The 25,264-nt window shown below is 43.2% G+C and overlaps 1 protein-coding gene across 1 annotated transcript; it reads left to right on the forward strand.

Annotated features, from left to right (window-relative positions):
* The first annotated feature begins 107 nt into the window (after positions 1–107).
* Positions 108–23,771, forward strand: LOC137298755 (zinc transporter ZIP6-like). The gene is made up of 8 exons (XM_067831031.1): positions 108–611; positions 9,471–10,593; positions 11,094–11,263; positions 11,365–11,547; positions 11,965–12,115; positions 20,845–21,147; positions 23,022–23,209; positions 23,625–23,771. Exons 1-8 carry the CDS (start codon positions 108–110, stop codon positions 23,769–23,771), a joined length of 2,769 nt encoding a protein of 922 aa, XP_067687132.1.
* The last annotated feature ends 1,493 nt before the right edge of the window (positions 23,772–25,264 follow it).

Here is a 25,264-nt window from a genome sequence, read left to right on the forward strand (position 1 = left end):
ACCAGTCTAGACTGGTGTGATTCACATGGCATTCACATTTTGATGCGCGTTACTCCAAGATATACATGGTTAACGCGATAGTAAGTTAAGAGTGTGACAACGTATGAATGCAAGTGAAGAAGACGGTCATATTTGTTTGGGAACACACGGATCATACACGTAACGCTCAGACCATGCGGGGTCTCGTAATAGTGTGCCTGCTCTGTTGCGCCGCCTCTCAGCGAACACATGTGCCGGTATCAAACGGAACTTTCATATCCGACAATAATGGTCCTTCGGGGTCTGTGGAAGATAAACATTACCATGGTAACAGGACAGGTACAATTTCCAGGAGGAATAAGGGATTACATTTTTCGTCATTATTGATGTCACTGTATTCGGAGTCCGGGATATTGAAAGTAAACGACTTATTACGTATGTTGAGAGATGTCGGTGTGCCGGTAGGCGACGACCATCGACATCAGTCTAATCAGCATGATCATCAGCGGAGACCAGAACCTAGTGCAGGCAACATTCGACGCCGTGAGAGAGACGTCACAAAGACAGACCGGTTACCACGTGGATCTGAAGGAACACATACAAAGGGAAACGGGGAAGGCACCGATCACAAGGTAATTGACCACTCCTAACGTGTGCATTCCACACTGTAAGCGGTTAACTGCTTAACGCATAGATACAGGTACATAACAAAATTCAATCTATGAGGCGTGTGGTGTCCTTGTCCCAGCCTTTTTTTGCTGTAAACTCACGGTTCTTTGTTTGCAAATATATCAAATTGTCCAAAAGTATCCTGATACATAATTCAGAATATTTCAACTTAATTCTGCTTATTTATTGTGTTGTTAAAAATAACATTTCACAAATATTTTCTTGATTTTCGGAAACACGTGTTTTTTGTTTTACAATTACATACACGTATCAAAACACATGATTTCATTTAAATTTATTTAATTTAATTCAGATAATTCATGTCGGTGTTAGAGCATTCCTTCTCGGTACCGCCGACACTTAAAGCACGTATCTGCAGTAGCCATTTTCTAAGCGTTTATAAATATACGTAGTTTCCTCAAATTACATTGGATTTATTCGTACAAAGAGGTATGATGATGCCTCATAGCAAACCCTAAAGGGGAACTAAAGCTAAGGGTAGTTAAAGGATGTTTGAGCAGCAAGATCGTGAAGAACTGTTGGATAGGGATAGAATACACGTGAAGAGGGGAAACTTTGATGTAGCTAATCCTAACTCTTAACAAAGCCCCTCCGGATCGAAGAGAACCGCCAAATCTGTGAAGCGAGAGCCAGCGTCTCGGCCAATCAGGGCCACAGCATACTGCGCCCGGTAAACTGCACTCTCTCTCAGTAATTTGCAGTTGTGCAGCTGTCGTTCGCCAAGGGTCAGTACGTCGGCCTTTCTGCAGCACCCTTTGCAGAACAATAGCCGTAGCGCGGGCCCGCTTTTGCAATTGTCGACGAGGGCGTTATTAGTGGTTACGTCGAGGTAAAGGCCAGAATAGTTTAACACATTCAAGTGACTTCTTATGGCTTCAGTGACACGGGTATTTGGAAAAATACTGAAGTTTAGTTGTCTTTTTTTCATAAATTTAAAGATCTTATATAAATGAAACGGAGAAAGTAAGAAAGTAAGTACTAAGAAAGTGAGATCCCAAATATGACATATGTTGAAACGGAGACACTTCGTCACACTTTTACCTTAATTTGTAGCCTCGTCAGGGCGCAGGCCAGGAAATTTTACACATTAAAATGACTTCCTGGACTTCGATGACATCACGTATTATGCAAAATACTCACGTTGAGTTCTCTTTTTTCAAAATTGAAAAGTCTTATGAACATGAAACTGAGGCATTTCGTCACTCCCCATTATCTAAATCTGTAGCAGGAAAGCAGATAACATGAAAAAGCCCTAAAACAAAAACAAAAAAAAGGAAGAAAAAAGTAGAAAAGAAAAGAAAAACAAACAAAAGAAATACAAAAGAAAAAACAAACAAGAACAACTTACAGCACCCCCTCCCCCCTAAGAAAAATAAATAAATAAATAAATAAATGAATAAATAAATAAATAAATAAATGACTGACTGACTGACTGACTGACTGACAATGAATGAATGAATAAATAAATAAAAGCAAAAACTGCAAAAAATTACTTTCACCTGCATAGGGTATACTGCCTGCTGAACAGTTATCGCCCTATTTTAGCGGTTTTTTCAAGCTTACTCAGCTGTACGTTAAATGGATTAAACAAAATTAATTATGATACATAAGATACTGCCGCCAATCGTTTGTTTTTGTCTAAGGCGGCGGAAGGGATTCATGACAGTACAGAGAAGTGTTTTCTTACAACTAACCGTAACAGCTATTGCCATTTCAGAATTTATCATATCATAATGTATATTTATATCTTAGTGTAACCCTGAGTAACTGGTTTTGTGACTAATTGAATAATGGCAAAGCAGATCTGACTGTTCATACAAATCAAAGCACATTTAAAATTGTCCAAACATAAATATGTCAATCAAAAAGATTTTCTTTATTATTGTTCCATTCTTTCCCATCTTTCTGCTCTCGTATGTCCATCTTGTATAATGAATGTAAATAATATTTTGAAAATACTAAGGAGCGAGTGTTCTATGTTGTATAACTTGTACCCAATCCTCTTCTCATGAAAAAACTCTGTTAAAACAAAGCTTATTGACTGTTTTTCCTCAGTAGATTGATAAGGAATGAAACAATAGATAAGGAGTGAAACAATTAATGACTGCTGTGAACTTGCTATTATATAGATCGCGTGACATATATTGAACCCTGTATTGGGTTTTGTCGTTTCAGGCATCCTGGTTCCCGGGCCTCTCATTAATATTTATGAATAATAATAATGAATATTAATGAGAGGCCCGGGGACCAGGATGTCGTTTCAGGGTCTGTATGACCAGTGCACATGCGCTGTTCCCTGTTACCTTTGCCATCATGACTCACCCAGGATTCCGCTCAGAGTTTGACTGGGCAACAGCGGTATGCCACCTGACACTTTTCTACAAGGTCACAAAGGAGCCCAAACAGATTTGGAACATTTGAACGTTTTACACAGATATTATCATTTAAACCAGTTTTTGCATTTGTTTGGGATATTCAATATATTTACTCTTTCCCAGTCTATTAATCCGTCTAATGAAACCCGGTCATATTTCTTTGCTGTTTAAAGTCTCAACTTCCGAGTGTGAGTTATCGTGTCAGGGCGCCCTAACAGTTATACGTGTCCAAGTTTCAGTTCATGCTGCAGAGTGCGTTATAATATAGCATGTCTAAGCGTATTGCATGTGCACAGACAGGTAACTATTTCAGTGACCAAATCTAGGATATTCTTGACATAATTTCATCCATGTTGAATTCGAAGGTACTTCCACATTGGCGATCCCACCCCCTACCCCGCCTAAAAGAAAACCCAAATAAAACGACATGTGACGTTTCTCTGCCTCAAATGCCCCATCGATGATAGATCTGTGTTGATTGCCAATGGTTGTCCGAACAGTTTCCGTGCCCTAGCGAAACGGTTTTGAAGGTGATGATGGACAATCTACCGATTGTGCCTCATCGTTGTCACAGGCGGCCTTCCATTGCGAAGACGGTCGGTTGTGCTTCCAGTGGCTTGGACTCGTTGCCGCAGGTGGGACATAGTTCGGACATGAACAGAAAAATGATTTGCAACATGTCTTGCAGTCTGGCCAACATTCTGCCAAAGCTTGGTCTCTCTGTCCCTTTGTTAGTAGTATCATGTTGCTACTGTCGAACAGTGAATGATTCGCTGCATGTTCTGTGGCTCTCCATAAAGCTCTGACACCTCGGGATGCACGTGCAGTGTCATTTTCATCAAATACGCACAAAACCTCGCCCCATCAATACTTTAGTACCTGCATTTTGACATGTTTTGTTTTTATTAAATACAGAATCTCAAACCAGTTTTTTAACACTGGCTACGAACCAGGTCTAGCTAACATATAAAAAGTGAAAAAATAAAAATTAAGATGAAACGTATCTGGCAAAACTTTTGGCAGGGTGACGTTTCTTTTGCGCTTAAGTAAATATGTACTAGAATTCATGTATGTAAACTTCACACATGCAATAATAATTTATAATGTGTGGTTGTCAAAAAATATTGTTTCCATTCAAAATTCCATCATACTGAATGATATATTGGGTATGCATCTTACACGTGACCTTCCCGTCGTTGTTTTAAACATCTTTGTAAATTTGAGAAATAACATGAAAATGCTTCTAGTTACATGATATGGTCTACTAGGGGCGAGCGGAAAAAGGCTATGTCTATGTAGGCATGTTGATTTTAGGATAAGTTTTCGCTTAAAAATGTGTAACTCAGTTTCTACGAAGAAAAATATGCTATAAGCATAAAGTATGCTATATCAGTTATGTGTTACCCCGTCACACGTAGAACGCTAGGAGTTCGATATGAGTAAGCGATTGGGTCGTACATGTAACGTCGACAACAGGAAAGTTATCCTGACAAATGTAATTGTATACACATGACCTCCACCTAAATTCACGGGCGATTTTATCATGTCCAAAAAGTCGGTTTTATCCCAGCGTATAGGAATTGTTCTTCTAAAACACGAAGCTGGCATGTTCTCGCCTAACACATTGGCCTTTACATTTCATGATTGCAGTATGAGGATTTGGGTATTCTGAAGCGATTTAAAAGACGAAACTACTAAAAATAACTTTTCTTGGACAAAATGTTGACGTTGACAAAACGAAACGTACATGAACCGGGCATATACTGTTGCAACATCGGCTCTGGCTTGAATATTAACCACGCCGTTATTAGACCATTTGTAAGGGCAATGTGGCCTAAACATGCGATCATACCATAACGTACTGGAATTTTGGCTCTTATGATGCGATCGTTTTCGTGTTAGCACGATAGGTTACAATGCTTTGTATTTAGATAGTATTGAGGGCTTGCCCAGTTTTTTAGCAACAATCATATGTAAGCCTGGACTTTTTTTATAATGCCAGGTACGCCCCTGGAATTGACATGTAAAGACATGCTTCACACAACATCTAAGAGGTTATTAGTTGCAACGTCACGTGTGCTTCGAAGACAAGAACATGCGGGTGATAATCTTTTCACTGTAGTATGTACATGAACATTTTCTGAAGTGAGTCAAAGGACGAAACATTTTACTTTTCTTGACATGACAATACGAAGAATGTAAGGAAATACACGATGGCAAGATATTGGCCGGCGTGACATCGGGGCAATCTTGAGAACATGACCCACAAGGTTATTCGTCAAGTTAGGAGGAAGCACGTGACCACTGGTGAAGTAATGGCTCGTCCCAGACCCGGATGACTTGGAAAGACCACGCCGATAATGGTCGATCCCTAATTCAGTTGGCAAGACCCATGGCCCATATATGCGCTGGCAGGAGAGAGTTGGAGTTTGACCTCCAGCAGCACAACCGGAAGGAGGCTGTGGGTTGCTGCTCTGTAGGGAACGTCGTCCAATCAGACGCCCCTTCCCCACCCGTAGGTACAGGTAGGAACTTCCGGGGTGGTGCAGGCCCAATACAACTTGAGGACAGAACACATGGCTCATTCGACTGATGACAATGGCTGTCTTCTACACGTTTCCGACGGGCTTTGTCGGGGGCGGAGACGTCGGAAAGAAGCAAGTCACCAGGACATGATCCAAGCAGCTGAATTATTCGGTGGTGGCTCAGTGGTGGTTTGGGGTTGCGTATGACTGCAGGTTGTATCTCGTTACAGAACCTGGGACACTCAGTGTCAACTTTACATGGTGATAGTTCCACGTATTGATAGCCATCCCCTTACCAGTCCATTGATAACAACGGCAACTGAGCAGTCAAAATATGACACTTGCATGTAAAACGTGACACTTTGACGATTTTCAGTGTGATATGTGTCTTATGTTTTACTGAAATCTAGTGTTTATTAGTGTTTAATTGTGTCAAGCGGAGGAGACGAGAGTTACTGAAGTTGTAGTAACCATGTGTATCCGTAGTAAAAGATTATGAATGAGATCCCGCATTCCGATGTCACGTGATTTACTCAACCGGCCGTTGAAGTCACCTTGAGGGTTTATTACACATGTGCCGAAATATGTTTCATGTGTTATCACTTATTTTGACACTCATGAACAATAGGTTGGAGGATGACAAGAAGGTGGTCGTGTATCTGCTTGTGATGGAGTTTGGGAATGGAGATCTTGGTCTGAAGGCGCTTTGGGTCTTTTAGGGCAAGGTTATGAAGTTGCTGCAATAGTTCTGTTGACTGTTGGGGATAGATAGTGGTTTAGGGCTACAAGCACCTTCAGGTGTTCACTGTCTTCTTGTAGATTTGTCAAGCATATGTTCTTTGCGTTTCTGGTTAATGCGCAGATTATGCTTGGGAGATTATCCTAATTCGAGGATGATGTTAAGAGTTTCAGTGGATGTACTAATCCGTATGGGTAGGTTTTGTGTACACAGTAGTCTAGAGGTGGTTCGAGGAGGTACAGCAAGTAATCAAGTAATGATAACTGTTCTGTCCAGTTTTCAACGCGAATATTGATGCGAGGGTGTTGGTTGCTGAATAAGAACATGTTGATGTTGGGGGGTGACCAAAGCATCGTCTACTTTTCGGTAACAGCTGGTTGGTTTGAAGTGTACAGTTTAGAGCTTTCTGTATAAAGTAACAACAACACCAAACAGGATTTCCCAGCCAGGCCTGTACACATAAAGAAACTCCAACATCTTATTGTCTCACAAACCAAACCAAAGACGATCATGCTATGAAGCAATTTAGCGAGTGTGTGTTTATTTCGCCAAAGCATTTTATAAAAAAATAATTTCACTACAGAACATACATAAGTAAATTTCTTTCTTATAAGTAACATGTATACATTTCAAAGTGATGAAAATAATGTGTTAAAACTTTCAAATGTAACAAATCCCACATTACCTCACACACAAACACCAAAGGGCGTAGTCAAACCAAAATGGTGCTACCTATCAGTGAAACACGAAGTTATTAAATAATCCCCTACCTTCTGGCGAAGTAGAATAACATAATACAGCATAATTACAGTTTACTTTAGGGTAAATAACGAGGACGCTTGTCACTGGAACATTCCACGTGAGCCTTGTGGTGCCCAGCAGCAATGTATACGTAGTTGGCTCTGGTCGATCAGTGCCACTTGTTGCTTTGGCGTAATGCTTTTTTTTGGTCAATAAACAACGTCAGTACAACGAAGAAACGACAAGCCATGAAGTGCCGTGCTCACAAGTCAACACATTGATTACGTTGCTGTCTCATTACTTGCTGAGTGGGTTCCGTCCTCTTGCGCAATTTAGTACAATAACCACTCCAGAATTCTGGGACCAACTCATTCAGCTGGAGATACATGTATAAATATTAGTCAGTATTTTTTGATGCATCTAATTACAACACCTGGACATAAAATAGAGAAATGCGATTGTTTAAACTTTAACATTATTTACATTTTAATTTGTAAATGCCATTTCCTCATGAAACAAAGAATTGGAATTAGTGTAACCATAGCTGGTTGTAGTGTCTCTTTTCACTATTACACCAGAAAATTTGGATCGACAGAAAAGTACTTTATTGTCTGAATTGGTAAACGAGACTCATGTTTCTGTTTGCAAGTTGGTTGCACTACATGATACATCAACTGACTTGAACTGACAGCCTGGGATGTGACATGACATCTCTGTGAGATGGACATTGCGGAGGAAGAGCAACGACGTTTCTGACCGTAGTGTGTTGTTAAGGCGACTGGTGTAATTGTTCATGCCTGTGCCCAGAAACAGCCATATTTCCTAGTCCTAATTCTTAGTGCGCCAACGCACTGCCTCAGATAGCCTCGTTGTTGCCATGACACGGACACGCTGGTTGGAATGTGTATGTGAAACAGAGATGGTTGACGTCATCTTGCCAGATATGCCAAGATACAATAACATTCATTTAGTCGACAAGTTTGAAAAACATATCACGGATATTTATAGTGCTTGTAATACCAGTGTCAAGATATTAGCGCTGTATGGAAAGCGTGGGCTGTATCAGTGTCAAGATATTAGCGCTGTATGGAAAGCGTGGATTGTAACACGGCAATACATGGCATTCTTGGACTAAGACTTCTTCTTATAAGACGATATAGCTGAGTGGTGATCTGTTCCGACATGTCAACTGCTGCTGAGCCCGAAGACCAGTGTTTCGTTAACAACGTCAGACACTTGTACCAATGAGAGCAAATGTTTGGAAACATGAAATATGTTCAAATGTAACCGTTTTTGAGATTGTAAACAAGATGTCGTCCCAGCTCAGTGTAGCGTTCGAGAGACGGCTCTCTCGATCAGATGTACGGCTGTCTAGTATGCACGGTAGCTAACCGCATGATCTGGAGTACTTATGTTGTATTTTCTAGTTTCATATAACGACGAAATGCAAGGAATTTGTCAGAATGTGCACAACAACGAAAACGGGGAACACAATGACATCGTAGGTGTGTTGAGGCCTCAGGGTTTCGATGTGAAAATTGGGAAATAGGGAATTCACGTCAACGCCCCAGTTTGAGGCTATATATACTTGAAAACTTGGAACATTCACTCATTATATAAAGAAGCACCCACGAGAATGGGTCAGATGTCAGACTTGATCATTGTACCCCGACGGAGAGGATAGTTGTTTGCTATATCAACCACTGGATTGTGTGGCCCATATAGCTGAAAGTTTCCTGACAGCGGCGTTTCTATGTAGGTGACATCACACCACGTGGGAAAGGATATTAAACTGACTTTAATAAACGAGTAATGGCTATCCTCGTCATAGATGCACTTCACTCCATACTCAAACATTTCCACTCAGTTGTTCAAATAACCAACTGAGCATATTCCCTACACCTACACCTGCAACATCTACTCGAAAAGACGCATGCACAGACAAACAACCCTTAAACAGAAGCTGTATAAAGATATTTTTATAAACATTATATTCTGCTGTGACTTTATCTGCTGTCTTTCAATTTTTTTTAAACTAAAAAAGCCAAAGCATGTTACGACATTGAAGAGTGACATGTTAAGTACAAATGCCTTTCACGGGGTCATTTAAACATTTATTTAAACATTGAAATTTTCGATTTGTCTGACAGTCGTGTTGACGTTTTATCAATGATTTTACGAACGACTATTGCACAGGACCGACTGCTATATCGTTTGGAAGGAGACTACCGTGGTGAGTTTCGATATGGAATAAATAGGTATGGAATTCTGTAAGGGACATTATCATGATCTCGATCTTTAGGCACTGAAATGGTGTTTACAATATTGCACAGATACATATTAGATTTCTAATATTACGCTGAAAGTGGAAGACCTGCAAGAGCCGACATTCACCGTGACAATATGTTATATTTGTTCCAGTGTCTAGGCCTGGACAGCGTGGTGGCGCTACTTGGAGAGGAAATACGTGACCCACAGGACCTCTTGTACCTGGCTCCAGTGATACTGTATCAGCTGACCTCATTCTGTCGACAGCGTCAGCGGGTGTCCAATACAGCTGACCACCGTTCTCCTAACCAACGTCAACAACACCATCATCAACATCACTTTCATCATCAGAAGCATCACAACCAACACCGACACCACCAACACCAACATCAACATCAGAATCCACATGAAACCATTAATAACAAACAAAACGAAAGCAGCAGTGTCAGGAGTACAGCTGACTATAGCCTTCACGAGCACCTGAATGCCAGTATACGTAACCATAGCAACAGAGAACATGCCCAACATCATGATCACCATCATGGACACAGGAAACATTATGACCATCATTTAAAGAAAGCGGTAGAGAAGGGTAACCAAAGCGACAGCCATCAAGAGGCAGGAGAAGAGAGTAGTCACCTTGAAAAGGATAAACAGGGTTCTCATAATGCCCACGTACATCACTTCTATAGAGGAGGAGATCACCATGAGGAGCACAGGCATAAGACAGCATCCGGCCAGGTCAAAGGTTACCATAGTGGCCACGTGCACCATGTTCATGAAGGAGTGGAGACGAACAGTAGTCATGGTGACCATATACACCATAGTTCAGAAGACAAGGACAAGCATCTCCATGGTGATCACACAGATCATGATTCTACGGACAAGAACATGAATCTCCATGGAGACCATGTACATCACTCTTCACGGGACAGAGAGAAGGATTTCCATGGCGAACATGTGCATAATGCTTCCAGGAACAAAGACAGTCATCTCCATGGAGACCATGTACATCACTCTTCACCGGACAGAGAGGAGGATCTCCATGGCGACCATATGCATAATGCTTCCAGGAACAATGACAATCATCTCCATGGAGACCATGTACGTCACTCTTTACGGGACAGAGAGAAGCATTTCCATGGCGACCATGTACATAATGCTTCCAGGAACAAGGACAATCATCTCCATGGAGACCATGTCCATGAAATGCCTGGCCACCTTGATCACTCAGATGACAACATGCATCACCACTTCAATCAGTCACCCTTAAAAGGTACGTATTTGAGAAAATGTTTCATATCCAACCTCTTATTAATCTCTAAGTCCAGTGAAAGTAAGGCCGGGACGGGTCCAGATTTTCTTCCTGGGTGCTCCATCCCCTAATACCCTTCCATACCCAGATACCCGTAATACTAATGAAAGCTGTACTCCTGATATCAAATTTGTGAGAAATGACAATATATTCTTCAGCTGGAAGGCTAATATCTGGGGTTCTTAATATCTTAACCATGTGTTATATTCAAAACAATTGACTGTCATTGTCTATTAATCTTCAAAGACAATACAACCTCTTACTCATGAACCAATAACATATTACATTGTTTAATCTATTAGTCACATATTGATAACGGGTCTAGGCATTGACACTGGTACCCTGTCCATCTCATCACCCACCTGTCCCGGGTATCCGGGGTACCCGTTCCAGTCGTAAATGAAAGCGTGTTTCATCTTCGAGTATATTGATGCCAGTCCTGTAACGTCTGAATCTTTCAGTTTGGGGATCCAGCATCCTGGCTGTTCTGTTCATCAGTCTCGTGGGCCTCGGGTGCGTCGTCATCATACCCGTCATGAGGAGGGTCTCCTATAACTACGTTCTGCAGTTCCTGGTTGCCGTTGCTGTCGGGGCACTCACTGGGGACGCGCTGCTTCACCTACTGCCACATGTAAGTTCGGAACACGTGACTAGGAAAGTGTCTGAATGCATATGTGTTATTTGTCAAAAAACCTTCAACTTGTATCTCCAACCTGCCCTATTCTTTCACAGGCGATGACAGGCGATATCCATGACAATCACGAAGGAACGCACGAGGACAGTCACCATAGTGAACATTTTGATTACCATAGCAACTCACTGTGGATGGGTCTTTGTGGAATGGGTGGACTGATTACTTTCTTTACCATGGAGAGGCTGCTCAGGATATTCATGGAAAGAAGAACGAAGACGAAGGTCAGTTTACGGTCACCCGATTTTTTAAAACATGTTATGATCAGTAACATGCGTTCACCAGCACGCATCAGAATGAGTAACAGTGTGGGTTTTTAGTTTTACGACTCTTTCAACAATATTCCAGCAACATCACGGCAGGGAACACAAAACATTAGCTGCATGCATTGTGCCCATGTGGGGAATCGTACCTAGATCTTCGGCGTGAAAAACGAACGCCATAAGGCCAGTCCACCGCCCCAGCAAGCACCAGAACTTGATTTGATTCCCATATGGTTTGATAGTATTGGAAAACCAGCTGTACTGCCTGCACGTGGCTTCTGCCTTGTGCATGTGCGTGTGCGTGTGCGTGTGCTTGTGCGTGCGATCCTTAAAAGTTTAAGATTGAAATGTACCTTTGCAATTTGAATATTACCCCAGAAAAAGAAGGCCTCTTCTGCACCGTCCGCAAGCACGGAAAAGTCAACCACCGATGCAGCCGACAGCGTAGTGGGAGTGAAGCTGTCAGCCCACGAGGACCCCGACTACCAGGAATGCGAGGAAATGATGTTCAACGTGTACAGGCAGAACAGTGAGTACCTCTAGAACATATGTACAGACAACACAGTCAGTACACCTAGTAACACATGTCCAGGCAGCACAGTGAGTACCTCTAGAACACGTGTACAGACAACACAGTCAGTACCTGGAGAACACGTGTACAGACAACACAATGGGTAGCTCTAGAACATGTGTACAGGCAGCACAGTGAGTACCTCTAGAACATATGTACAGACAACACAGTCAGTACACCTAGTAACACATGTCCAGGCAGCACAGTGAGTACCTGGAGAACATATGTACAGACAACACAGTCAGTACACCTAGTAACACATGTCCAGGCAGCACAGTGAGTACCTCTAGAACATATGTACAGACAACACAGTCAGTACACCTAGTAACACATGTCCAGGCAGCACAGTGAGTACCTGGAGAACATATGTACAGACAACACAGTCAGTACACCTAGTAACACATGTCCAGGCAGCACAGTGAGTACCCGGAGAACATATGTACAGACAACACAGTCAGTACACCTAGTAACACATGTCCAGGCAGCACAGTAAGTACCTCTAGAACATATGTACAGACAACACAGTCAGTACACCTAGTAACACATGTCCAGGCAGCACAGTAAGTACCTCTAGAACATATGTACAGACAACACAGTCAGTACACCTAGTAACACATGTCCAGGCAGCACAGTAAGTACCTCTAGAACATATGTACAGACAACACAGTCAGTACACCTAGTAACACATGTCCAGGCAGCACAGTGAGTACCTGGAGAACATATGTACAGACAACACAGTCAGTACACCTAGTAACACATGTCCAGGCAGCACAGTGAGTACCTGGAGAACATATGTACAGACAACACAGTCAGTACACCTAGTAACACATGTCCAGGCAGCACAGTGAGTACCTGGAGAACATATGTACAGACAACACAGTCAGTACACCTAGTAACACATGTCCAGGCAGCACAGTGAGTACCTGGAGAACATATGTACAGACAACACAGTCAGTACACCTAGTAACACATGTCCAGGCAGCACAGTGAGTACCTCTAGAACATATGTACAGACAACACAGTCAGTACACCTAGTAACACATGTCCAGGCAGCACAGTAAGTACCTGGAGAACATATGTACAGACAACACAGTCAGTACACCTAGTAACACATGTCCAGGCAGCACAGTGAGTACCTCTAGAACACGTGTACAGACAACACAGTCAGTACCTGGAGAACACGTGTACAGACAACACAATGGGTAGCTCTAGAACATGTGTACAGGCAGCACAGTGAGTACCTCTAGAACATATGTACAGACAACACAGTCAGTACACCTAGTAACACATGTCCAGGCAGCACAGTGAGTACCTGGAGAACATATGTACAGACAACACAGTCAGTACACCTAGTAACACATGTCCAGGCAGCACAGTGAGTACCTCTAGAACATATGTACAGACAACACAGTCAGTACACCTAGTAACACATGTCCAGGCAGCACAGTGAGTACCTGGAGAACATATGTACAGACAACACAGTCAGTACACCTAGTAACACATGTCCAGGCAGCACAGTGAGTACCTGGAGAACATATGTACAGACAACACAGTCAGTACACCTAGTAACACATGTCCAGGCAGCACAGTAAGTACCTCTAGAACATATGTACAGACAACACAGTCAGTACACCTAGTAACACATGTCCAGGCAGCACAGTGAGTACCTGGAGAACATATGTACAGACAACACAGTCAGTACACCTAGTAACACATGTCCAGGCAGCACAGTGAGTACCTCTAGAACATATGTACAGACAACACAGTCAGTACACCTAGTAACACATGTCCAGGCAGCACAGTGAGTACCTGGAGAACATATGTACAGACAACACAGTCAGTACACCTAGTAACACATGTCCAGGCAGCACAGTGAGTACCTGGAGAACATATGTACAGACAACACAGTCAGTACACCTAGTAACACATGTCCAGGCAGCACAGTGAGTACCTCTAGAACATATGTACAGACAACACAGTCAGTACACCTAGTAACACATGTCCAGGCAGCACAGTGAGTACCTGGAGAACATATGTACAGACAACACAGTCAGTACACCTAGTAACACATGTCCAGGCAGCACAGTGAGTACCTCTAGAACATATGTACAGACAACACAGTCAGTACACCTAGTAACACATGTCCAGGCAGCACAGTAAGTACCTGGAGAACATATGTACAGACAACACAGTCAATACACCTAGTAACACATGTCCAGGCAGCACAGTGAGTACCTCTAGAACATATGTACAGACAACACAGTCAGTACACCTAGTAACACATGTCCAGGCAGCACAGTGAGTACCTCTAGAACATATGTACAGACAACACAGTCAGTACACCTAGTAACACATGTCCAGGCAGCACAGTGAGTACCTGGAGAACATATGTACAGACAACACAGTCAGTACACCTAGTAACACATGTCCAGGCAGCACAGTGAGTACCTGGAGAACATATGTACAGACAACACAGTCAGTACACCTAGTAACACATGTCCAGGCAGCACAGTAAGTACCTCTAGAACATATGTACAGACAACACAGTCAGTACACCTAGTAACACATGTCCAGGCAGCACAGTAAGTACCTGGAGAACATATGTACAGACAACACAGTCAGTACACCTAGTAACACATGTCCAGGCAGCACAGTGAGTACCTCTAGAACATATGTACAGACAACACAGTCAGTACACCTAGTAACACATGTCCAGGCAGCACAGTGAGTACCTCTAGAACATATGTACAGACAACACAGTCAGTACACCTAGTAACACATGTCCAGGCAGCACAGTGAGTACCTGGAGAACATATGTACAGACAACACAGTCAGTACACCTAGTAACACATGTCCAGGCAGCACAGTGAGTACCTGGAGAACATATGTACAGACAACACAGTCAGTACACCTAGTAACACATGTCCAGGCAGCACAGTGAGTACCTCTAGAACATATGTACAGACAACACAGTCAGTACACCTAGTAACACATGTCCAGGCAGCACAGTAAGTACCTGGAGAACATATGTACAGACAACACAGTCAGTACACCTAGTAACACATGTCCAGGCAGCACAGTGAGTACCTCTAGAACACGTGTACAGACAACACAGTCAGTACCTGGAGAACACGTGTACAGACAACACAATGGGTAGCTCTAGAACATGTGTACAGGCAGCACAGTGAGTACCTCTAGAACATATGTACAGACAACACAGTCAGTACACCTAGTAACACATGTCCAGGCAGCACAGTGAGTACCTGGAGAACATATGTACAGACAACACAGTCAGTACACCTAGTAACACATGTCCAGGCAGCACAGTGAGTACCTCTAGAACATATGTACAGACAACACAGTCAGTACACCTAGTAACACATGTCCAGGCAGCACAGTGAGTACCTGGAGAACATATGTACAGACAACACAGTCAGTACACCTAGTAACACATGTCCAGGCAGCACAGTGAGTACCTGGAGAACATATGTACAGACAACACAGTCAGTACACCTAGTAACACATGTCCAGGCAGCACAGTAAGTACCTCTAGAACATATGTACAGACAACACAGTCAGTACACCTAGTAACACATGTCCAGGCAGCACAGTAAGTACCTCTAGAACATATGTACAGACAACACAGTCAGTACACCTAGTAACACATGTCCAGGCAGCACAGTGAGTACCTGGAGAACACGTGTACAGACAACACAATGGGTAGCTCTAGAACATGTGTACAGGCAGCACAGTGAGTACCTCTAGAACATATGTACAGACAACACAGTCAGTACACCTAGTAACACATGTCCAGGCAGCACAGTAAGTACCTCTAGAACATATGTACAGACAACACAGTCAGTACACCTAGTAACACATGTCCAGGCAGCACAGTAAGTACCTCTAGAACATATGTACAGACAACACAGTCAGTACACCTAGTAACACATGTCCAGGCAGCACAGTGAGTACCTGGAGAACATATGTACAGACAACACAGTCAGTACACCTAGTAACACATGTCCAGGCAGCACAGTGAGTACCTCTAGAACATATGTACAGACAACACAGTCAGTACACCTAGTAACACATGTCCAGGCAGCACAGTGAGTACCTGGAGAACATATGTACAGACAACACAGTCAGTACACCTAGTAACACATGTCCAGGCAGCACAGTGAGTACCTGGAGAACATATGTACAGACAACACAGTCAGTACACCTAGTAACACATGTCCAGGCAGCACAGTGAGTACCTCTAGAACATATGTACAGACAACACAGTCAGTACACCTAGTAACACATGTCCAGGCAGCACAGTGAGTACCTGGAGAACATATGTACAGACAACACAGTCAGTACACCTAGTAACACATGTCCAGGCAGCACAGTGAGTACCTCTAGAACATATGTACAGACAACACAGTCAGTACACCTAGTAACACATGTCCAGGCAGCACAGTAAGTACCTGGAGAACATATGTACAGACAACACAGTCAGTACACCTAGTAACACATGTCCAGGCAGCACAGTGAGTACCTCTAGAACATATGTACAGACAACACAGTCAGTACACCTAGTAACACATGTCCAGGCAGCACAGTGAGTACCTCTAGAACATATGTACAGACAACACAGTCAGTACACCTAGTAACACATGTCCAGGCAGCACAGTGAGTACCTGGAGAACATATGTACAGACAACACAGTCAGTACACCTAGTAACACATGTCCAGGCAGCACAGTGAGTACCTGGAGAACATATGTACAGACAACACAGTCAGTACACCTAGTAACACATGTCCAGGCAGCACAGTAAGTACCTCTAGAACATATGTACAGACAACACAGTCAGTACACCTAGTAACACATGTCCACGCAGCACAGTGAGTACCTGGAGAACACGTGTACAGACAACACAATGGGTAGCTCTAGAACATGTGTACAGGCAGCACAGTAAGTACCTCTAGAACACGTGTACAGGCAGCACAGTGAGTACCTGGAGAACACGTGTACAGACAACACAATGGGTAGCTCTAGAACATGTGTACAGGCAGCACAGTAAGTACCTCTAGAACACGTGTACAGGCAGCACAGTGAGTACCTGGAGAACACGTGTACAGACAACACAATGGGTAGCTCTAGAACATGTGTACAGGCAGCACAGTGAGTACCTCTAGAACATATGTACAGACAACACAGTCAGTACACCTAGTAACACATGTCCAGGCAGCACAGTGAGTACCTGGAGAACACGTGTACAGACAACACAATGGGTAGCTCTAGAACATGTGTACAGGCAGCACAGTAAGTACCTCTAGAACACGTGTACAGACAACACAATGGGTAGCTCTAGAACATGTGTACAGGCAGCACAGTAAGTACCTCTAGAACACGTGTACAGGCAGCACAGTGAGTACCTGGAGAACACGTGTACAGACAACACAATGGGTAGCTCTAGAACATATGTACAGGCAGCACAGTAAGTACCTCTAGAACACGTGTACAGGCAGCACAGTGAGTACCTCTAGAACACGTGTACAGGCAGCACAGTAAGTACCTCTAGAACACGTGTACAGGCAGCACAGTGAGTACCTCTAGAACACGTGTACAGGCAGCACAGTGAGTACCTGGAGAACACGTGTACAGACAACACAATGGGTAGCTCTAGAACATATGTACAGGCAGCACAGTAAGTACCTCTAGAACACGTGTACAGGCAGCACAGTAAGTACCTCTAGAACACGTGTACAGGCAGCACAGTGAGTACCTCTAGAACACGTGTACAGGCAGCACAGTGAGTACCTGGAGAACACGTGTACAGACAACACAATGGGTAGCTCTAGAACATGTGTACAGGCAGCACAGTAAGTACCTCTAGAACACGTGTACAGGCAGCACAGTGAGTACCTGGAGAACACGTGTACAGGCAGCACAGTAAGTACCTCTAGAACATGTGTACAGGCAGCACAGTGAGTACCTCTAGAACATATGTACAGACAACACAGTCAGTACACCTAGTAACACATGTCCAGGCAGCACAGTAAGTACCTCTAGAACATATGTACAGACAACACAGTCAGTACACCTAGTAACACATGTCCAGGCAGCACAGTAAGTACCTCTAGAACATATGTACAGACAACACAGTCAGTACACCTAGTAACACATGTCCAGGCAGCACAGTGAGTACCTGGAGAACATATGTACAGACAACACAGTCAGTACACCTAGTAACACATGTCCAGGCAGCACAGTGAGTACCTCTAGAACATATGTACAGACAACACAGTCAGTACACCTAGTAACACATGTCCAGGCAGCACAGTGAGTACCTGGAGAACATATGTACAGACAACACAGTCAGTACACCTAGTAACACATGTCCAGGCAGCACAGTGAGTACCTGGAGAACATATGTACAGACAACACAGTCAGTACACCTAGTAACACATGTCCAGGCAGCACAGTGAGTACCTCTAGAACATATGTACAGACAACACAGTCAGTACACCTAGTAACACATGTCCAGGCAGCACAGTGAGTACCTGGAGAACATATGTACAGACAACACAGTCAGTACACCTAGTAACACATGTCCAGGCAGCACAGTGAGTACCTCTAGAACATATGTACAGACAACACAGTCAGTACACCTAGTAACACATGTCCAGGCAGCACAGTAAGTACCTGGAGAACATATGTACAGACAACACAGTCAGTACACCTAGTAACACATGTCCAGGCAGCACAGTGAGTACCTCTAGAACATATGTACAGACAACACAGTCAGTACACCTAGTAACACATGTCCAGGCAGCACAGTGAGTACCTCTAGAACATATGTACAGACAACACAGTCAGTACACCTAGTAACACATGTCCAGGCAGCACAGTGAGTACCTGGAGAACATATGTACAGACAACACAGTCAGTACACCTAGTAACACATGTCCAGGCAGCACAGTGAGTACCTGGAGAACATATGTACAGACAACACAGTCAGTACACCTAGTAACACATGTCCAGGCAGCACAGTAAGTACCTCTAGAACATATGTACAGACAACACAGTCAGTACACCTAGTAACACATGTCCACGCAGCACAGTGAGTACCTGGAGAACACGTGTACAGACAACACAATGGGTAGCTCTAGAACATGTGTACAGGCAGCACAGTAAGTACCTCTAGAACACGTGTACAGGCAGCACAGTGAGTACCTGGAGAACACGTGTACAGACAACACAATGGGTAGCTCTAGAACATGTGTACAGGCAGCACAGTAAGTACCTCTAGAACACGTGTACAGGCAGCACAGTGAGTACCTGGAGAACACGTGTACAGACAACACAATGGGTAGCTCTAGAACATGTGTACAGGCAGCACAGTGAGTACCTCTAGAACATATGTACAGACAACACAGTCAGTACACCTAGTAACACATGTCCAGGCAGCACAGTGAGTACCTGGAGAACACGTGTACAGACAACACAATGGGTAGCTCTAGAACATGTGTACAGGCAGCACAGTAAGTACCTCTAGAACACGTGTACAGACAACACAATGGGTAGCTCTAGAACATGTGTACAGGCAGCACAGTAAGTACCTCTAGAACACGTGTACAGGCAGCACAGTGAGTACCTGGAGAACACGTGTACAGACAACACAATGGGTAGCTCTAGAACATATGTACAGGCAGCACAGTAAGTACCTCTAGAACACGTGTACAGGCAGCACAGTGAGTACCTCTAGAACACGTGTACAGGCAGCACAGTAAGTACCTCTAGAACACGTGTACAGGCAGCACAGTGAGTACCTCTAGAACACGTGTACAGGCAGCACAGTGAGTACCTGGAGAACACGTGTACAGACAACACAATGGGTAGCTCTAGAACATATGTACAGGCAGCACAGTAAGTACCTCTAGAACACGTGTACAGGCAGCACAGTAAGTACCTCTAGAACACGTGTACAGGCAGCACAGTGAGTACCTCTAGAACACGTGTACAGGCAGCACAGTGAGTACCTGGAGAACACGTGTACAGACAACACAATGGGTAGCTCTAGAACATGTGTACAGGCAGCACAGTAAGTACCTCTAGAACACGTGTACAGACAACACAATGGGTAGCTCTAGAACATGTGTACAGGCAGCACAGTAAGTACCTCTAGAACATGTGTACAGGCAGCACAGTGAGTACCTCTAGAACATATGTACAGACAACACAGTCAGTACACCTAGTAACACATGTCCAGGCAGCACAGTAAGTACCTGGAGAACACGTGTACAGACAACACAATGGGTAGCTCTAGAACATGTGTACAGGCAGCACAGTGAGTACCTGGAGAACACGTGTACAGACAACACAATGGGTAGCTCTAGAACATGTGTACAGGCAGCACAGTAAGTACCTCTAGAACACGTGTATATGACGAACAGGTGTATATGGCGTACAGACAAATTAATGTTCACGTTTGCACCGATATCTGAGGCAAAAATTGAAATGCCTTGCCATCGTGTATTTTTTTAAATACATTTTGATATGTCACGGAAAGTAAATCTTTAGTACATTCGTCTATCAGTTCAGAAAACCGTCATTAGTTTTTGCATTTCAAACCAATTGTCTTTGTGTTTTTTGTGATAGCTGCACACAGTTCATTTACTTCAATGGTTTTGCTCTACAGGATTACCAATTGGAGCATGTGCAGGCAGCCTTCTGTCTATGACGACAATCACCCATCCAGAAATGAGTGTGTCGCGAAGTGAGAATCAGCCTCTTTCTGAATCTGAACAAGGGCACGGTCACTCTCATTTAAACAATCAGCTCCCGACGTCAGTAGCAACGATTGCATGGATGGTGATTCTTGGAGACGGTATCCACAACTTCAGCGACGGGCTTGCGCTTGGTGCAGGCTTTGCCAACAGTATCACAGGTGGTATCAGCACCACCATCGCCATCTTCTGTCACGAACTGCCTCACGAGATGGGTAGGACATAAAACAGAACCATTCCCACTAATCTTAGCTGCGTTAATTCGAATTCATCCATTTTTGGTGATTTCAACATTACCGAGTTCAAGCCCTGCATTTGTATTAACATGTTAGGCTGGTTGATAAAGGTGTGAAAAACCAGTTGTTAGAACATGCTGGCTCTGTTCGAACGCAATAGGTTATAAAATACATCCACCTGACTGAAGTCGGGAATACACGGCAATGAAAAGAAGTTCACTCTGTTCGGTCCATTATGACTGGTGCATATTGCAATATATACTCTTCCAAAATAGGGGAACTGCTCTTTTATGGCACGACTGTCGAATTTCGGAGACATATGGGACTGAATCAATGTTGATACAACAATAATGAATGTTCTCACCACATGAATTTCCTTCAAAGCAAAGCTGTTTGTTCAGTTATCCCCCTTGTAAGGTGACTGGAGTATGACATGAAACTTTCAGGTTTATAATTTTCAGTCAGCGGTGTGTGATTTGACGCTGAAAACCCTGACCATGCACAGATGCAAGACAATTGGTCTACACTGATTTATCGACCTGCCTGAAAAACGTCAAGATTCATAATGACTCACGTGCTTTCATTGCATTGTGTTTGCTTGTGGTGATAACGTGAAATGATGCTGCATATACAAGATCAATGCCATTGTCATTGTAACGTTCCTCATTGGGTTTTCTTTCTACCAGGCTTCAAAGTTCAGGGTCCCCTGTTTTTTGTGAAGAGTGTACTTCACTCCAGTTTTAGAGTAACATGTGTAAAAACAGGTCCTCGGTAACTCCATCAAGCCATGGCACCCGAAATCAACGAGATCACCACGGCTCGTCTCCTCTGCTTCAATACCTTACAACACTATTGCTTGACAAGTATTAGATGGGCCAGCGCGGTGAACGCGTTTTTGACAAGTAGGCGGGGCAAGTAATCTGGACGAATACACTTGGTTGCTACAGGTGGCACGTGCAATATATGCTGACTGTGGCGTGAAATCAGTACAGCTACTGTTTAACTTGTGTCTTGTAGAGCGACTTAGTTCAGCAAGGCACTATCACGGCACGAGTCAAATTTTGAATGTTTGCAGATTTCAGATTCACATCGCCAGGTTAGGGAAGCATGGGCAAATTGGTCATTCTCGGGGAAGGGAGGTGGTCTGCAATGTTATCATTTACATAGAAAAGACGTGCAGCCAAGGCAGACGCTATTTCTGAAAGTCCCCTTGCTACTGGTCTTTCCAAGGCAACTTTAAAAAGCATTAAAGAGGAAGATAATACGGGATCACGTAGGGCCTACTTTCATTAGTCCCAACAAGTTGCGCAAACTCAAAACTTTCAAGCACAAACCTGATGATTTTGACCGGTGTGCAGTCCATCAATTTGTACAAAGTTTATATAGAGTACAAAATCAACTGCCTACTCTAGATATGATATGGCAAGAGGCCAATTGTACTACCAGGGTTCAAAGGTAAATTTTCGAATTTAGGTGGCGGGAAACGCAGTCAAATTGTAAGGTTTTAATGGAAGGAAATAACATCGTGGTAAAGCGTTTGTAATACTTGCTAAGCAGTAGTATGACATAACAATCAAAACACGATTCGCACGAGGAAATTGAACTTTTCAACATTCAGACGACAACTTGTTACCGTCTTGTTCCAAATGGAATGTTCTTGAGGACGTTCCCATATATGCAGATTGGGGTCATTTATCAGGTTGTGGTTCATCTAATACTTGTCAAGCAGTACCCACAGGCAATTGATTACTTGATGTATAATCAGGGACTATTGCTGAGTCACTCTTCACCAGTGCTGTTTACAGCACAGCCCGTGCTCGTAATGCTTTGTCATTGGTTGTTGTTGCTCACAGGAGACTTTGCCGTGCTGCTGCAGACGGGGATGTCGGTGAAGCAGGCCATCATCTACAACTGTGTGTCCTCTGTGCTCTGCTTCTTCGGGATGGTCATTGGTGTTGTCCTTGGCAACGTTGGGGATGCCTCCCTTTGGATCTTTGCCTGTATAGCTGGAACCTTCCTGTACATAGCTTTGGTTGACATGGTGAGAGCGGCTTCACAGCTTTACCCTCGTATTGTTGCTTGTGACTCTAATACAATCAATATCGGCACTACAGACATACAGAATCTAATAAGTCTTTGAACGGTATTTACTCAGAATGCTAAGGTATACCCAAATCCGTTTCCATGACTACAGGTCAGAGAGTAGCTATGAAAATTAGAAACTGCGATTCTTCCTTGATGTATTTTGAATAGTAGATGTGCATTAGTTGGCATGTTCGACAAAAGGTTGAAAGTTTGGGGTATTTTTCGGCCTAATCGTAATGATTGTCAGTTGATTCTGCAAACTTCTCTTAGATCCATTTAACCATTTTCATATTGATAAAACATATTGCCCGGAAGTTAAATTTAGAGACATCGTTTCGCGGAAACCTGAGGAAATTATGATTTTATTTCAGCTTCCCGAATTATGTGTGACGCCGTCGAAGGGAGATAACCCATACTGTATACTGGGCATACAGCTGCTAGGAATTATGGTTGGAGCGAGTATTATGGCTGTGATAGCAGTCTATGAGCACAGTTTAATGATGCTGTTGGATCTGTGACGTGCACATCTATGTTTTAGTCGCTACATTGTGGGTTACAAAGTAACCCTATGCATCTATGTTTTAGTCGCTACATTGTGGGTTACAAAGTAACCCTATGCACCTGTGTTATAGTCGCTACATTGTGGGTTGCAAAGTAACCCCATGCCTCTGTGTTATAGTCGCTACCTTGGTTACAAAGTAACCATATACATCTGTGTTACGAGCTGACTGTCCAAACGCACAGGCTAACCCTGACGTTGGTAGTACAGAACTGAATTGTGAAATCAAAGAAATGTTATTGAACGCACAGTTGTAGGTTTAGAATAAGGCCTTTCTACGCACCAAATGTCTAACAGCACTATAAGTAACAAGCATTACGAGACTCGGCGTAAGTGCACTCACAAATGTTCGGAATCCTGGCAGCTAATTGCTCACTGAAAGAAGCCATTTTCCCTATTTGAATCCAAAATCATGTAAGGGGCGGATAAGAATTATTTATTTTCAATTACGTATCCGACCCTGACATGACAAATACATTAAAAACATGCCAGGGAGGAAGCGTCTCGAAAAGCCTTATGCTAAACTTGGAGAGTCAGAGTCAACCAGAATCTTTCCCATCCCGAAACGATTAAGCTGGTGACGTTCGTAAACAACAAGACAGAGAATTGTCGGCATATTCCTCTCGCTGACGTCGCACCGACTCGTTTGTTGTGTTTCAAGATTAGAGGTGCTGTCTCTAGTCAATATGACCCTTAAATCGCCAACATTTTGCCTTCGAGAAGCCGGCCATATTCCTTAACAAGAAGACAGAGAACTGAGCATTCCATCTGCTGTCGTCAACATAAATGGAAGAAAACAGTCTCTACGGCAACGTGACCACTGCCCTAAGTCGCATCGACTGGCTTGGTATGTTTCCATGTTTAGGGTGGTTTAGGGTTTGTAGTTCATATGGTGAACGGAATAAGATGTATGTACCTTCCATATAAAACATTCCAAGAGAATTACCTAGTGTCCTAGTGCTGCATGTATACACATGGGGAGAAGCATCGCAACAAATACTTTCTGTCATTGTATCATTATGTTACCATTAATCATGGTAAAGTAACTTATCCAAATCTCAGCCTATCTGGGCTAGTTCACTGTCTCGAGGAATAATTAACGGGTAAATCTTAATGCCAAAAGAGCAAAAGCTGTAGTATATTCAGAGATATACATACCGGTATAGCCTGACGTATTCTCATATGACTTTAAAGGGGCACTGATGCGGAGCAATTTCCGTGGACTGGTGTAAACTTTTGTTATTGTTTTTCTCCCGTGAGTACCCGGATGATATCCCAGAATTCGTGACTGGTTCGTGACCTCTGCTGCGCAGTCTGTATGCGCAATTGAGAGTTTAACTATACTCAGATCAGCTAAGGTGAAGCCATTTTACTTCATTACAAATGTATTATGAAAACAAATGAAACACTTTGAAGGTTAATCATCTGCCAGTGGTAGAAATGGTGAAAAAA

Source organism: Haliotis asinina, chromosome 10 (genome assembly GCF_037392515.1).
Source record: "Haliotis asinina isolate JCU_RB_2024 chromosome 10, JCU_Hal_asi_v2, whole genome shotgun sequence".
NCBI lineage: Eukaryota > Metazoa > Mollusca > Gastropoda > Lepetellida > Haliotidae > Haliotis > Haliotis asinina.

Bases quoted from the DNA above. Each gene is read 5' to 3' on its own strand.
- LOC137298755 (XM_067831031.1), top strand. From the start codon at position 108: ATGCAAGTGAAGAAGACGGTCATATTTGTTTGGGAACACACGGATCAT. The intron at 11,264-11,364 runs GTAAGTTCGGAA...ATTCTTTCACAG, and splicing joins TGCTTCACCTACTGCCACAT to GCGATGACAGGCGATATCCA. The intron at 12,116-20,844 runs GTGAGTACCTCT...TTTGCTCTACAG, and splicing joins CAACGTGTACAGGCAGAACA to GATTACCAATTGGAGCATGT.